The sequence below is a fragment of the Kwoniella dejecticola genome, chromosome 3, assembly GCF_000512565.2.
Source record: "Kwoniella dejecticola CBS 10117 chromosome 3, complete sequence".
NCBI classification, from domain to species: Eukaryota; Fungi; Basidiomycota; class Tremellomycetes; order Tremellales; family Cryptococcaceae; genus Kwoniella; species Kwoniella dejecticola.
The window spans coordinates 589,557-603,379 of NC_089303.1; the positions used below are offsets into that span (position 1 = coordinate 589,557).

The 13,823-nt window shown below is 49.9% G+C and overlaps 5 protein-coding genes across 5 annotated transcripts; 3 read left to right on the plus strand and 2 right to left on the minus strand.

Annotated features, from left to right (window-relative positions):
• Window positions 1–43: 43 nt before the first annotated feature.
• Window positions 44–1,648, minus strand: I303_102615 (uncharacterized protein; the record flags this gene model as incomplete). The annotated part of the gene is made up of 7 exons (XM_018405968.1): window positions 44–165; window positions 233–312; window positions 398–456; window positions 537–847; window positions 930–1,031; window positions 1,161–1,272; window positions 1,364–1,648. 7 exons carry the CDS (start codon window positions 1,646–1,648, stop codon window positions 44–46), a joined length of 1,071 nt encoding a protein of 356 aa, XP_018264462.1.
• Window positions 1,649–2,428: 780 nt separating this feature from the next.
• On the minus strand, window positions 2,429–4,768 carry I303_102616 (uncharacterized protein; the record flags this gene model as incomplete). The annotated part of the gene is made up of 9 exons (XM_018405969.1): window positions 2,429–2,636; window positions 2,706–2,818; window positions 2,890–2,972; window positions 3,031–3,147; window positions 3,219–3,423; window positions 3,501–3,911; window positions 3,978–4,201; window positions 4,265–4,537; window positions 4,615–4,768. 9 exons carry the CDS (start codon window positions 4,766–4,768, stop codon window positions 2,429–2,431), a joined length of 1,788 nt encoding a protein of 595 aa, XP_018264463.1.
• A 541-nt stretch (window positions 4,769–5,309) lies between these two features.
• I303_102617 (uncharacterized protein) lies at window positions 5,310–7,544 on the plus strand (the record flags this gene model as incomplete). Its single annotated transcript, XM_018405970.1, has 6 exons — window positions 5,310–5,616; window positions 5,685–6,099; window positions 6,155–6,285; window positions 6,340–6,554; window positions 6,613–7,172; window positions 7,232–7,544. 6 exons carry the CDS (start codon window positions 5,310–5,312, stop codon window positions 7,542–7,544), a joined length of 1,941 nt encoding a protein of 646 aa, XP_018264464.1.
• Window positions 7,545–8,159: 615 nt separating this feature from the next.
• Window positions 8,160–9,400, plus strand: I303_102618 (uncharacterized protein; the record flags this gene model as incomplete). Its single annotated transcript, XM_018405971.2, has 7 exons — window positions 8,160–8,178; window positions 8,234–8,313; window positions 8,380–8,607; window positions 8,666–8,867; window positions 8,953–9,191; window positions 9,252–9,306; window positions 9,375–9,400. The coding sequence occupies 7 exons, from the start codon at window positions 8,160–8,162 to the stop codon at window positions 9,398–9,400; spliced, it is 849 nt and encodes a 282-aa protein (XP_018264465.2).
• Window positions 9,401–9,883: 483 nt separating this feature from the next.
• On the plus strand, window positions 9,884–13,793 carry I303_102619 (uncharacterized protein; the record flags this gene model as incomplete). Its single annotated transcript, XM_065968589.1, has 17 exons — window positions 9,884–9,986; window positions 10,062–10,097; window positions 10,164–10,242; window positions 10,328–10,970; window positions 11,023–11,291; window positions 11,360–11,621; window positions 11,685–11,707; window positions 11,758–11,892; window positions 11,952–12,011; window positions 12,089–12,196; window positions 12,282–12,350; window positions 12,415–12,556; window positions 12,637–12,780; window positions 12,849–12,920; window positions 12,991–13,500; window positions 13,583–13,645; window positions 13,713–13,793. 17 exons carry the CDS (start codon window positions 9,884–9,886, stop codon window positions 13,791–13,793), a joined length of 2,799 nt encoding a protein of 932 aa, XP_065824661.1.
• Window positions 13,794–13,823: the final 30 nt, after the last annotated feature.

Sequence of the window (13,823 nt, forward strand, 5' to 3'; positions counted from 1 at the left end):
AGCACACTCTCAGTGTATCCATTTTTTATATTGGTCGCCAAGTTCAAGGCAAAATTGGTTCTCCTTCGTTGTCGAAATACACCGGATTACCACTCTTGAACGACTGTGTGAGGGCGGCAGCTATCTTGGCAGCCTCAAGCGCATCGACGCAAGAAACGGGAAGAGCTGGATCATTGTGCGCCATAATCAGTCATGCATTCAAATACTAGTGGATGATTGTTCCGGCACTCACGCTTATCATCCAAGACCACATCTGTGAACTCGTTCACCTCGTTCACGAAAGCCTCGCGGAATCGCTCGTAATACGTCGGTCTGCGATTAGCATTCGACGTCAGCCTGCTTTTCCTAAGAGCTGAGAGGTGATGATTGGCCATCCTGAAGCTGATTCGAAACTCACGTCGACTCAGTTCTCACGCCATATTGATCTCTGATTTCCACTCTGTTCAGTTGTGGATTCTACCAAGACTCTGGTGCTTAGCATCGTCTCTTCAGGTGACGGCGAGTCCATCACGAATCTACATATTAAACGGACTCACCCCATTCACGATCGCCTTTCCTTCCGTCCCGAACACTTCAGTAAAGCAATCATGGCCATGCTTCATCGTCCTACTACAATGGACCACCAGTATTCCTCCATTCTCGAATTCGACCACTCCGACACCGTTATCTACATCATTATCCTTTTCCAGCTCTGGATGCTGGATGTTATGCCCTAAAGCGAAGACACGTCTGACCTGCTTAGGACTTGGTGTGGAAGGAAGCAGTAGCCATCTAGCGAGATCGATATCGTGTATACCGCAGTCGATGAAGATACCACCGGATGCGGCAGCGTATTTGACGAAGAAACCTGGGTTTAGAAGTCAGTGATAGAGTGTCGAATCAGATTTCCGAGGCAAAGATTGAAAATGAGAAGAAGAGGTAGCACCCACCAGAAGGGTCATGTTGGTCGTTCGTAGCTGACTTGATGAGATGGGGTTTACCCAACTTCCCGGCGTCGATCATATTTTTGACTTCTCGATATGACTCGTCGACTGAAACGTGTCTGTGTGTCAGCGGAGCGTCCCTGGTATGGAGTCATACGATCGCGCAGCAAGAAAATCCATTCTACGACTGACGGCCACGAAGGATGGGCAGGGAAAACAGGCGCGAACAAAACTCACAACGCCTGCTGAATCCGACCATGACCTTCAAATCGGGACACTTTTTGGTCTCTTCCACCACCTGCCGAGAAGTCTCCAGATCTATCGAAATAGGTTTCTCAAGGAGGACATGCTGTTTTGTTGTCAGCATCAGTCGGCGCGACCAAGCTCAGATGAGAAGCTGTGATGGATAGGGCTCTCCTTTTTCTTGTCGCAGAACTCACTTTACCAGCCCTCATAGAATCGATAGCGAGCTTCGCATGCAATCCCGTCTCACTAGCAATTAAGACAGCATCTATCCCACCCTCACCTAAGCATTGATCTGAATCTTCGAATGTCTTGGTGCCCATAGGCAGATTATCATTTGCCCATTTGAGTGACGATTGTCGTGGATCGCAAACAGCTACCAACTCCGCACGGGGCGTTCGGAAGGCGAGGTTTTGAGCGTGTCGAGCCCCCATTCGACCAATGCCCAGGACCGCATATTTGAGTTTGCGTTGGAGCGACATCTTGCTGAGTGCGAATGAAGGCTACTGAGATGCAAAGAGCCACGGTGTTGAGAGGAAAAGTTTCGCTGTTATGTCGCTTTTGTCGACGGAAGGGTTTCGTAAGATGGAGGCGAACGGACCACGAATTTGTCAATCAACGTTCTTGTCGTTTGGAATTAGTGGGAGAGCGAAATGCACGCGAGGGTCCGTGGTCGGACCCCACAAGGTCAAGGTCGTCGTGCAAAACCCCATGCGTGAGGGCGGCTGATGGGAGTGTTGAGGAGGTGTAGAGTGGTAATCCGCTTCGGATCGGAGATAATTCGAAACAACAACAAGCTATGATGTAAGGAATCCCCCGACTCTTACGCAAATAGCCCGACGTCTCCGGTTCATGCCCCGCACTCCACGATACTCCTGTTTATTGCATAGCGAATTCCAGCTTCTACCCCGTGGTGGAGGGTAGATCTGCTGATTGCATTCCAGTGGTAACGCCGGCACGACAGGAAGATTCAGACACCTTCAAACATCTTAGAGTATCGTTCATTGACATGATTCTGCGTCTGATCCACCACCACGCAAGCTGGAAGATCATTGCCTCATCGATGTAACTCACACCAGCTGAAGTACATTTACATATACCTGCATTGATTATTCGATGCTCCGAATCATTTTGTACATACATCAAACTAATCAGACGTTCTAGTCCTATTTTGACTCTTTTCCCCGAGCAAATACCGCTCGCGTGGAACAAGCTTGTGCATTCTCTCCTCCCAGCTGGACAACCCTGTCATGACACGGCATTTAGACATCGAGATTCTTGACATTCTCGATATATTGCGTTCTGGCTTTGTCCTCGCCTCCAGCCTTATAATCGATCTCTTCGTGAGAACCGTTGACCGATGGGGCGGGTAGGCCGACAACCGCTCGGAGAATTTCCGCCTTGGCTTGTAGCTCTTCGTGAGCGGCGTGCGTATGGAACACGGCGTCCATCTCTTCCAACGTTTTGCCCCTGGAAACCAAGGCCGGCTGTCAGCCTCGAAGTCTTGAACCGTCACACAAGGAACAGCAGCGAGCTTACTTGGTCTCAGGACAGAAGAACCATGTCCAGATGAAAGAGAGCAAGGAGAAAGCAGCGAAGAACAAGAAAGTCCCGTATCTGATATTTTGAATCATAGGCGGAGTGATGAGACCCTGTGAGTGACACCGACTTTAGCTCAATAAAGCCCTCTGACTAAGTGTCGATGATGATGGGCTTAACTCACAATGATGAAGTTGAATAACCAATTGCAGCAGGTAGTGATAGCCACACCTTTAGCTCTTCGACTCGAGGCGTGAACCTCAGCGGCTATAAGCAAGCAGCATCAGCCATCTGCCGTCTCAGAAGGGCTCGAAGAAAGACTCACGCAAAGCCCAAGGTACAGGGGACCAACCAAGACCGAAGGAGAACATGAAGACAAGGATGAACGATACTCCGACCCATGCTGGACCTTGATGAGCATCCCAGTCGCCGGAGAACTTGGCTGAGGACGAAGCATAAGATAGTCAGTGGACGCTCAATCATCACGACAGAAAATCGAGGGATATGACCCACCAATCATGATAGCAACGATCACGTGAGAGGCAGTATTGACAGCCGAGCCCAGAAGAAGAGGAGGTTTTCTGCCGACCCGATCAAGGAAAAAGAATGCCGCACTTGTGGCTACCATTTGACACACGTTGAGCACACCACTCATCGTGATCTGCATCTCGTAATCGAGACCGAGTTGCTCAAACAATGTGGGCGAATAGTAGATAAGCTGTGTGATTGAAAGGGTTTCATTAGCACATTTCGCCTTACCTAGCATTCGGGAGATCATGGGGTCGAATTACTTACTGCATTGATACCTTGGAATTGCTGAAAGAACATGAGGAAGACGCCGATGAGCGTCCGAGGCAGGATTCCAGGCTTGAACATATCGATCCAAGCTGCCACTTCGAGTTTGGCTTCGGACTTGAAACCGGATCCAACCAGGGTAGGGTGGTTGGTGACGATCACTTCCCGATTTCTGATGGCTTCCGCTCGGATAGTGATCCACTCCGCTTGTACCCGAGGATCGGCAGATGGCAGGTTCCTCAATCGGACGAGTGCCTCCAAGCAATCTTGATCTCTGCCCACTTGGGCCAGCCATCGAGGGGAGTAGGGCAGCTTCCACAAGCCGATACCGAGCAATATGCATGGAGCCATCTGAACGGTGAAAGGTAATCGGAAGCTCCAGTCTCCGGGGATATGTCTTGTGCCGTATGTCTGATTCACATAGGTCAGCCACCTGGAGTGGAAAGGTGTAGATGAAGAGGAATTCGTGTGACTCACGATGTAGAACATGATAACGATACCGATGACAATGGTAGCACCTTCCAGAGCGAGGAAAGCGCCTCGTACATTCGGCGGAGCGATCTCAGAGATGTACATGGGTGCGACCGAGGACAGTACACCAATACCAACACCTCCGATGAATCGCCCAACGACAAGCTGAGCGAAGGAGAAGGAGGATGCTTGAATGACACTTCCGATGATGAACCATACTGATCCGATGGCTAAGGATAACCAAACATTATCAGGAAAATGTCCGAAGTGGTCCATCGTCTCTTGGGACCTACCGATAGCTTTCTTTCTTGAGAATCGATCGGCAAGGAAACCAGCTTGCAAAGCACCAAGGAAAGCACCAAGCTCGAGAAGAGCAGTCATTATACCTTTGTTAAAGGCCGCTCCCGAGTCTTGGGCGGTATCGACCTCGGGGAATTGAGTGAGGAACTGCTTCATAGTCAAGACGATCGACAGAATACCTTGATCGAAACCGAAGAGAAGTCCCCCCATACATGCGCAGAACGCGGCCGAGACGACAATCCAATTGGCAAACACATCTTTGAGCTCTGGTAGCGATACATCAAGTCAGTCCGGATTCGCGGTATCGACATTGTAGCGGTCAACGTATCCGGAGGTGACTCACTATTACCGCCGAGCGAGTTGGCCAAGAGTTGACTGTCCTCGCAATATCGATATGTGTCCGGGTGAAGAGTCACTCCGAGACTTTCGAGAGTGGGAATCGAGTCTCGTAGAGGCGGATGCCCATTCAGAGTCGGTTTCTTGACTTCGGTAGACATATTGGGGTTTTTGGGGTCTGAAATTCTGTTGAAGACGGAATTGGCAGTTGTGGAGAGTGGTGTGGGGCCAGAAATCCATCAGATTCACCCCTCACGCCATGTCAATATATACCTTCGAGCATTCGCTGGTAGTACCTTGGTTCAAGATGACGTCCACAATGGACGCACCGAAAATAGCCCTTTTTGGATCGACACACCAAACCCTGGTCGGTGATTCACCTGATTATGTCCGTCGGATCCGATAGGGATCGCATCCGATCGACCTCATCTCGGTAACCAACATCCTTGAACCGAAAAAGCTTCTCTTTTCGATAAAACTCGTCGACATGGGCTTCATATCGGTCCGAATACCTTTCACGTCCAATATGTCCACTAAGATGTTCAACAGCGGATGCTCGGACATATCGGAGCAGCGGATGATCGACGTGATCTTTCACCTAGAATGTATCGGTAGCATCAAGAGGTATAACTAGCTTGCGAGAGTATTCTTGAGGTTGTCCAAGTAGTGGGCGTTACCTCATTTGCGCAGACAGTCATTGAAATGTCTCCTATAGCTATACAGGGCCAACATCACGACGTCAAAGTCGATGCTCAATCTTTGAAGGCGCGTACCAAGTCAGCCAACGGCGATGCCAAGAAACCACTCCCTGTATACCCTGATGCCGTCGCGGCAGATTACATGTATAAGTTCAAGTACAACCATCCCCTCCCTACACACGGTCAAGAAGGTATAGAGATTGCTCATGATGCCGACCCCAAGTCAGTTGCCCAGGAGATAGTGACCCAGATCTCCCAAACTCTTGGATCTCAAGATGCCACTGCCTTTTCCAGTTTGTTCATGAAGCACGGTGAGTCGCAACTCTTCATATCCAATATCTGCAAGATTTTGGCTAAACGGAAGAGCGACTTTGATCAGGTGTGTGGAGAGACAGAGCCTTGTTCACATGGGATTACCGAACCTTCAACTTCCGAGAACACATCCTGAAAGCAGCCTCCGACCTGCTGCCCAAGACTCCGGTTTCCAAAGTCACTCTAATCGAGCCTTCGCCCAAGATCGAACGACCTTACCCGGACCTCTCGTTCGTTCAGGCTCATATAAGCCTGAACACAGACATTGCAGGCGGCACAGCACTGATCAATATTATCTCGACCAAGGATGGGTACAAGATATGGACACTAAACAGTACCCTAGAATCGCTGCACGGATTCCCTGAGATCCCGGAACGAGACGGCCATATGACAGGACCGCATGCATGGGATACTCAGCGGAGCATGGACCTCGAGCTAGAGGGTGTTGAGCCAGACGTTCTCATCGTTGGCGGTGGTCAAAAGTAAGTGATTCGTACTCTATGACAGCTTGACGTCCTGTGCTAACAACTTGCGCAGCGGTCTTATGCTTGCCGCTCGGCTGAAAGCATTAGGCGTCAACGCTCTGATTGTTGAGCGCAACAAGAGGATAGGTGACAACTGGAGGGGTCGATACGAAGCTTTATCATTGCACCTTCCTCATTGGGCTGGTAAGTTTACCCTTAAAACCCGCACGTCAGTAGCTGTACTGACCAAGTTGCTAGATCATTTCGCATATATGCCTTACCCAAGGCACTGGCCGACCTATTGCCCAGCTGCAAAGCTCGCCGATTGGTTTGAGTGGTATGTCAGTGCTATGGAACTCTTTGTCTGGATCGACTCTTCGGTGACGAACGCACACCAAGACGCCAATGGCGGCTGGACTGTCGATGTCTCACGAGGAGGAAAGGGCACAAGGACCTTCCACCCAAAACAGCTGGTGAGTGATTCTGCAGGCTCAGCATATGGAGACCAGAAGACTGACGTCTAACGAACAGGTCATGGCTACCAGTTTAGCTGGAGTACCTTATGCACCTAAGATACCCGGATCTGAAAAGTTCAAAGGTACCATCCGACACTCGACAGAACATGACTCTTCTCGAGAATGGGTGGGCAAGAAAGCTTTGGTGGTCGGAACCTCTTCTTCCGGTTTCGACACCTCCTACGACTTCGCTCGACGAGGTGTAGACGTCACCATCCTACAACGATCACCCACCTACATCATGTCTTTGACCCATAGTGTACCTCGAATCCTAGGAGTGTACAAGCCTGAAGATGGGAAACGACCTGATCTGGAAGTGGCGGACAGGATCGCTTACGGAATGCCAGTAGGACCATCAGAGGAGATGGGTCGACGATTGGGAGCCGAGCTTACTGAGCTCGACCACGACTTGTTGCAAGGTATGGAGGATAGAGGCTTCAAGACATGGAGAGGTCAACGAAGTACATCGACTCAAACTTTGGGATACACCAAAAATGGGGGTTTCTACTTCGATGCTGGTGCTTGTGAGCAGATTATCAACGGCAATATCAAGGTCGAACAAGGTTATATCGATCAGTACGTAGTCCCTCCTGACTCTTGACATCAACTGCCGCTGACTCGGATTCGATGTTCAGCTTTACGGAAGATACTGTGGTCTTGAACGGAGACCGAGAGCAAAAATACGATATTGTTATCTTGGCAACTGGATTCTCGAACACTATCGATTCGGTGAGGAAGACTCTAGGCGACGAGGTGGCGGATCGTTTCAACCCGATCTGGGGAATGAACGAGGAAGGAGAGCTTAATTCTGCTTGGCGAGACACCGGTGTGCCTAATATGTGGTTGATGGTCGGTACCTTACAAGCCGCTCGATATCACTCCAAGATGGTAGCTTTGAGGATCAAAGCGAAATTGGAGGGCGTTTCTCCCGAGCCGTACCTTGAATAGAGATCCATAAATAGTATAACATCCATAGATTGCTTCTTTGTACAGATCGATACCCATTCATGCATGAGTTCTCTCCTTCTACGTCTATCAGATTGAAAAGCTAGCATCATCCTCGGTGTCTCGGCTTCAAACTCCAGCCTGGAGTTCCGCTAGCTGATGACTCCAGCGAAATCGCACAAATTTCTTATCCTTTTGACAGGACGAGGACCCCTCGAGGGGGAAAATCCCTATTACCAATGAGGCAGCTCTTCACGTATGTCGTCGAACTGAGCTTCGTCACGTACAAGTTGATGAAGCCTTCCCTGACACGTTTCGGCGTAATCGTTCCGGCCAGGTGATAACTGTACAGTGGTACATGGCATTGTATGCCATCGTTCCGGGACCGGATCGTCTGATCGGAGAAATTTTGGTCAAATCCGAAGAAGACCTAAGAACGGTGAAGCTGACTCCGATAGCAAGCCGATCTCATCAACGTCTCGACGTGAGTGCTCTTCGAGGGACTACCTACTTATATCGGAATCGATGACTACTTGAAGAATCGAACTGCTCGACTTGTATCCACCTTACGAAACGTAAATACCAATCAACAAAGGTGACAAGAACATCAAGAACAAAATGATTCTCGACGGCAAAGGTGGGTTGGATGAACCGGCTGGAATTTGGACGAAGCTGAAATTGTCGGATGTCAGCTTTCGTGATTACCGGCGGGTTGGGCTCTATCGGTTCGGCGACGGCGTCAATCATCGTAGAAAAGGGTGGATATGCTGTGGTGAGCTGAAGTAACCTTCTATGACGTTGGGAACCACTGTGCTGATGGGCACGTCTTTGGCTCTAGCTATTCGACATTCTTCCGGAAGAAACAGCCAAAGCGAAGATCCAGGCCTTCGATCAACCGGAAAAGTACTTCTATTCCAAGACCGATATAACCAACAAGGAGATCATGGAAGCTTCTTTGACCAGCATTCTCCAGCAGATCCCTAAAGGATCGCTTTTCGGAGCGGTACACTGTGCAGCTGTGAACCCAAACAAGCCGTGGACAAGCAAGATGTCCGATAAGCTCGAAGTAAGCTATCCCAGCCTCTGACACTATGACGCCTCTTACGCTTAATGCAATCGTGTAGGATTTTGAGACTGTTCTGAAGGTCAACGCATACGGTACTTTCCTTGTAGACGCCTTGGTGGCGGACGCTATCAACTCCCAATACCCTCCTTTGGATGTCTTCCATGAAAGAGTAACAGAGGAAAGAGGTGTGATTGTGAATCTGTCTTCTGTTGTCGGTCATACTCCACCGGCTAGATGTTTGACATATGGACCGTCAAAGAGTAAGTTTGGCAAATTTCCAAACCGCCTACTGACGCTTTTCTCATTCGTGAATCATCTGACCTGACGATGAAATCCTTTCCATAGCCTGCGTGCTCGGTATTACCGAAGCTGCAGCAGACTTCCTGGCACCGAGCGGTATCAGAGTCAACTCTATAGCTCCTGCACTGGTGGTCTCCCCTTTGATGGCATCAGGAGACAGGATGAAATACTTCCAAGATGCGGTGGAGGGATACTCCATGTTCCCTAGACGTTTCACCACGCCACCGGAGATTGCTATGGCCATCATCTTCCTGCTCGAGAATTCGATGATGAACGCTTTCCACGTAAGTCGAGTTCTACCACCGGGCATTGCCGGGTTGCTCAGGCTGATGTTTGGGATACAGCTCAAGGTCGATGCAGGATGGAGACAGATCACTAGCTGGGCTAACGGAATTGACCGTGAGTTTACCTCGACCGGCCGGACAGTTGCAATCAAACTAATGAACGGGCACTTGAATCTCGCTTAGCACGAAAATCCGTTGTCGTCGAATAGTTTATAGATACATATTTCTCTTGCCGATTTAGCATGCATCTTCGATTGACGACCGCGAGTCACGAAGTCCGTAGCGACGGGACAATAAGCAGAGTCCGCAGCGAAAGGACAATCAGCTATCGTTCAGTCTGCTACATATTGCATTCATGCGTTGCGCTTGATAATGGATGATATTCCACGAGGTCTCGTCCAGCATGATTCACGATCTTACCGAGACGCGTGAATTCGTCACGCAACCTAATAATTATCCCTGGCCCATTGAGGAGAACCGGCAACACCGGTAGCTGTCACGTTATTTAGAGATTTGGGTTGCAGTTGAATCGGAGCAAATCTCCATTATATCCGATCAGGGGTATCATTTTCGCACTCAAAAGAGCGTGAGTCCGACTCCGACTCCGAGTGTTGCACCCACTGGTCAAAGATTACCAGAATATTGCATCAGCCTCACTGTGTAATCCCTACTACCAGTACGCTTCGCCCAAGATGAGGAACAGTAGAAGTCCGTCGCAAGCAAACGATGAGGTGTCTCTGGACGGTCAGCAAGCCAGGAAGAAACGAAAGGCCAGACCCCAGCTCAGCTGCACGGGTACGTCACTGATCCCTTTTCCCCGTTTGACCCGAGCCGTGCTGATCGTCATGTCGTATCACATCTATTGAACAGAATGCAGACGCCTCAAGCTGAAGTGTGACCGTCAGAGTGAGTGTCCGAAAAGGTCGAGAGGGACCCGGCCGCAATTGTTTATTGACTGATAGTATTGTTTAGTCCCGTGCAGTACTTGCATTCGCCGTGAATGTGCGGACAAATGCCATGCGAAGGAAATTGCCGAACCAGAATTGTCAGGGTTAGTATCAGTATCTGCGCTCGTCTCCGGCTTTGCAATCACTGCTGACCCTTCCATCTTGATCATTCTTGGCGTGCCGATACAGGGCGGATCTTGAAGTAGCACGCCTACAAGAGCGCCTATCTTCGTTGGAGCAATTCATCCACCGGGCCAATATAAGTGAGACATCGCAGTCTTCGAACAACTCGGCAGGTGTGGGCGTAGGCGTTGGTGCCATGAATCCGCCGACTAAGAGGAATCAAGATACCGCTCCTGGTGATCGGAAGAGACCTCGTCACACATCAAGTCCGTCACACACAACCACCACGCGTGACGCACAGCCAGTCACCCACGCGATTGCTGGACACTCTCCCTTTCCAAGCTCGGAACACTCTTTCGGGTCTGCCCAAAATAATCTAGAATATCAGTTTCACCCACCTGCTCCCCCGACTCCCGTTAGTGCGATCCGGCCCTTCGACTATACTACGGGTCAAACTCCGGTATTCACGAACGAGCCATACGTTTCGCAAACCGCCTATATAGCTCGACAGCCTGTCGCTTCGACTTCTTCTTTCCAGGGGTTCCAAGGCATTCCAAACGTAGGTGGAACTGGACAACCACCTGACACCGGTCTTGCAGGCAAAACTGCGGACAACACGGACGAGCAGGGTCATGGGACCCTTGTCATCTCCAGATCCGGACGATCGAAGTACTTGGGTAGGACGGCGGCCGCGGAATGGCTTAAGAATGTGAGAAGTCGTTAGTCAGGACGAATACAAGTGTGCTGATGGCCAAAGGTAGCAAGAAATGGTCGAGTCAGGTGAATCACCGCCACCGACATCCCGTATGCCATCTCCTGGTCTATCTTACGATCAATCACATCAAATGAGTCACATGGGCATGGATACGGGTACGGGTATGGGTATGACAACTTCTCTTGGGGCAACAGTTGCATTTCCTTTCAATACTGCTTCCCGGCTCATATCCACATCGGCAATATTGGCCGTACTGCCTCCTAGGAGCGAGGGACGCTTATTGATCGACACATACTTTCGGCATTTCTCCTGGCAGTGAGTAAATGCCTCATCTCAGGGGTTACGGATACAGATAACTCATTTTCGCTTCGACGTTGAATCAGCTTCAATATAGCATCAAAATCTCTAATAGATTCGATCTCCGATAAGGCGTACAGCGGTTCCAGGTCGAGCGAAACGCAGCAATACGATGTATCGGCTCAACAGCTGGCTCTCCTGTTTGTGGTCTTTGCAGTTGGCTCGTATTATAATCTGGAGCTTTCCCCTGATGATCCATCAGTGGAGGACTACTTGGGGGTGTCTAAGGCGTGTCTGGCAAAAGGAGATTTCTTGGCGAATAATACCACAGCAGGCGTGCAGACCTTGGTGAGGGACAAAAGGCTTATCTGAAACCCAGAAACCTAAAGACTGATGACGATCCCATTGTAGCATATCATGGCACACCTGCTATTGTGAGTCCTGCCTCATCCCCATTTGTTTTAAAGCTGAAGATTTTCTGCAGGAGCATGGACTCTGGGAAGAACGGAGATTCGGCGTGGCCTTTATGGGGTTTGACAGCCCACATGAGTCTAGCTATGGGACTTCACAGAGATGGTGCACGGTGGAATTTGCCCGATCACGCTGTTGAGGAACGACGGTGAGCATGACCCGGTCTTACTAAAATACGCTTCGAGCTGAGAACTGGGCGAAATGAAGGCGGGTTTTCTGGGAATGTCATTCGACGGAAATCATGTCTTGTAATTGCTTTTCCAGACCGTACGTCCGGCTTTCTTCTCGTGTACAGTATCTTTGGGTTCCCGCTCCACGTCGGTTGACTGTGCGGGTCTGGACAGGGGTATCATCAATCCGAATCATGTGGATACAGCCTATCCGAGAATCGTACCGGGTGATATCGAAGTGTTTCACCGGGCCAAGTATGAGCTTTCCCATGTCTTCGCAGCGTGAGGCTTCATCCCTTTACACAACTCGTGCACTCGAGCATCTGGGCTTTGGGCTTTGCCCTGACAACTGAATTGTCTATCTCAGGGTGCTGGATCATTCGTCCCAGGTCAAGACGCCTCCCTACTCTGAATGTCTGGCATTATATCAGCGAGCGTGAGTACCTAGTCCGCAGCATATCACAATCTGGCTGACAGCTGATTTATGACAAATACTGTAGCTGCGAGTTTGAAAGGAATGTACCTTATGAGCTGAGAAGTCGGCCGGTCTTATGTGCTCTGCCGTCCGCGTATCCTGCACCGGAATCTGCCATTGCTGCGTCTCCACCTATCGACAAGAGGAACTTGCACTTGACTTTCCAGGTATGTTTCCATCCCAAGTTCATTCTAGACCAAGCTCGGGAAGTTGGTAATTTGCTAATGCAGTGTAAATTGTTCATAAGCAATTCACGATAGCTATGAATATATCAGAACTTATTGTGTTCCTGATGCGGCCTTATTTCGCTCAAGCGCTACATGAGTGTCCTGAGGATCCTACGAGATCGACTTATGGCCAATCATACTTGGCAGTGGTCGAACGATGCAACGTGAGTCGCTTTGCTCGCCCACCACATCGGACAATTAATCAGTGGTATTGACTACCACCCTTGTTCAGGCGATCGCGATCATAGCTACGAACGCTTATAGCTTGTATCCTCATGCCGCGGCGCGGCATTGGTGGATCTGGGCAAGTCGGGTCAGACCCAAATAGCGTCAACGCAATCCCGTCAGCTAATTACTGGAGATATCTATCGCAGTATCACGCATTCAGCTCAGCAATATGTATGGGCTCACTCATATTGAAGAACCCTCAGAATGTGTTGGCTGGACTCGCTCTGACAATCATAGATAATGTTGTCGATGTGTATCAGCAAGTCGTTGGATCTAGGAATTCGCCACGGATGGTGAAGAATCTGAATTGGCTAAGACGTCTTCAACAGAAATTGAAGGGTAGATTAACTCAATCGCCCTATAAGACAGCGACAAGCGCGACTGCCGCAACTACTGCCACTGCTGCAGAAACAGCCAATAGCGACGACGATGACGCGGAATTATTGGGCTGGAGGACGAGATTGATTAGTAGACAAGGTCAAGGACTGCAAGTGTCTCGTACGATCCGAGCGGACTCGACCTCGACTACTTCGCCCTATCAGCACGAATTATCTGATTACAGCCCGCTTAATCACGCCCATGGAGCATCCGGCGTACTTCATGGTGGAGCGGAACAGTTGCCTCCGCCGTTATCAGGTAATGCGTGGGAAACAGAAGTGAGCACTCGCAGCAGCAGTTTTAAATAGAGTCGCCAACTTGGCTCGGGTAATCGTAACTGATCATTCGCGGACATCGCAGTTCAATCAGTTTTGGGAGTCGATGGTGCAGACTGATGGACTGAATGCGGCGGCCGATCCAGGTGTGAGTGATCTGCCATGATCATAATATGCACTCTGGGAGCTGTACTGATATGCATGCATCGGGATAGGCGTTCAATTGGTGGGGTCTAGATGCTCTGGCTGAAGGCGAAGCTGGAGCTGGACAAGGCAACGTCACTCGTCCGGCATAATCTTGCGATATGATGATGGATTGACGCCAC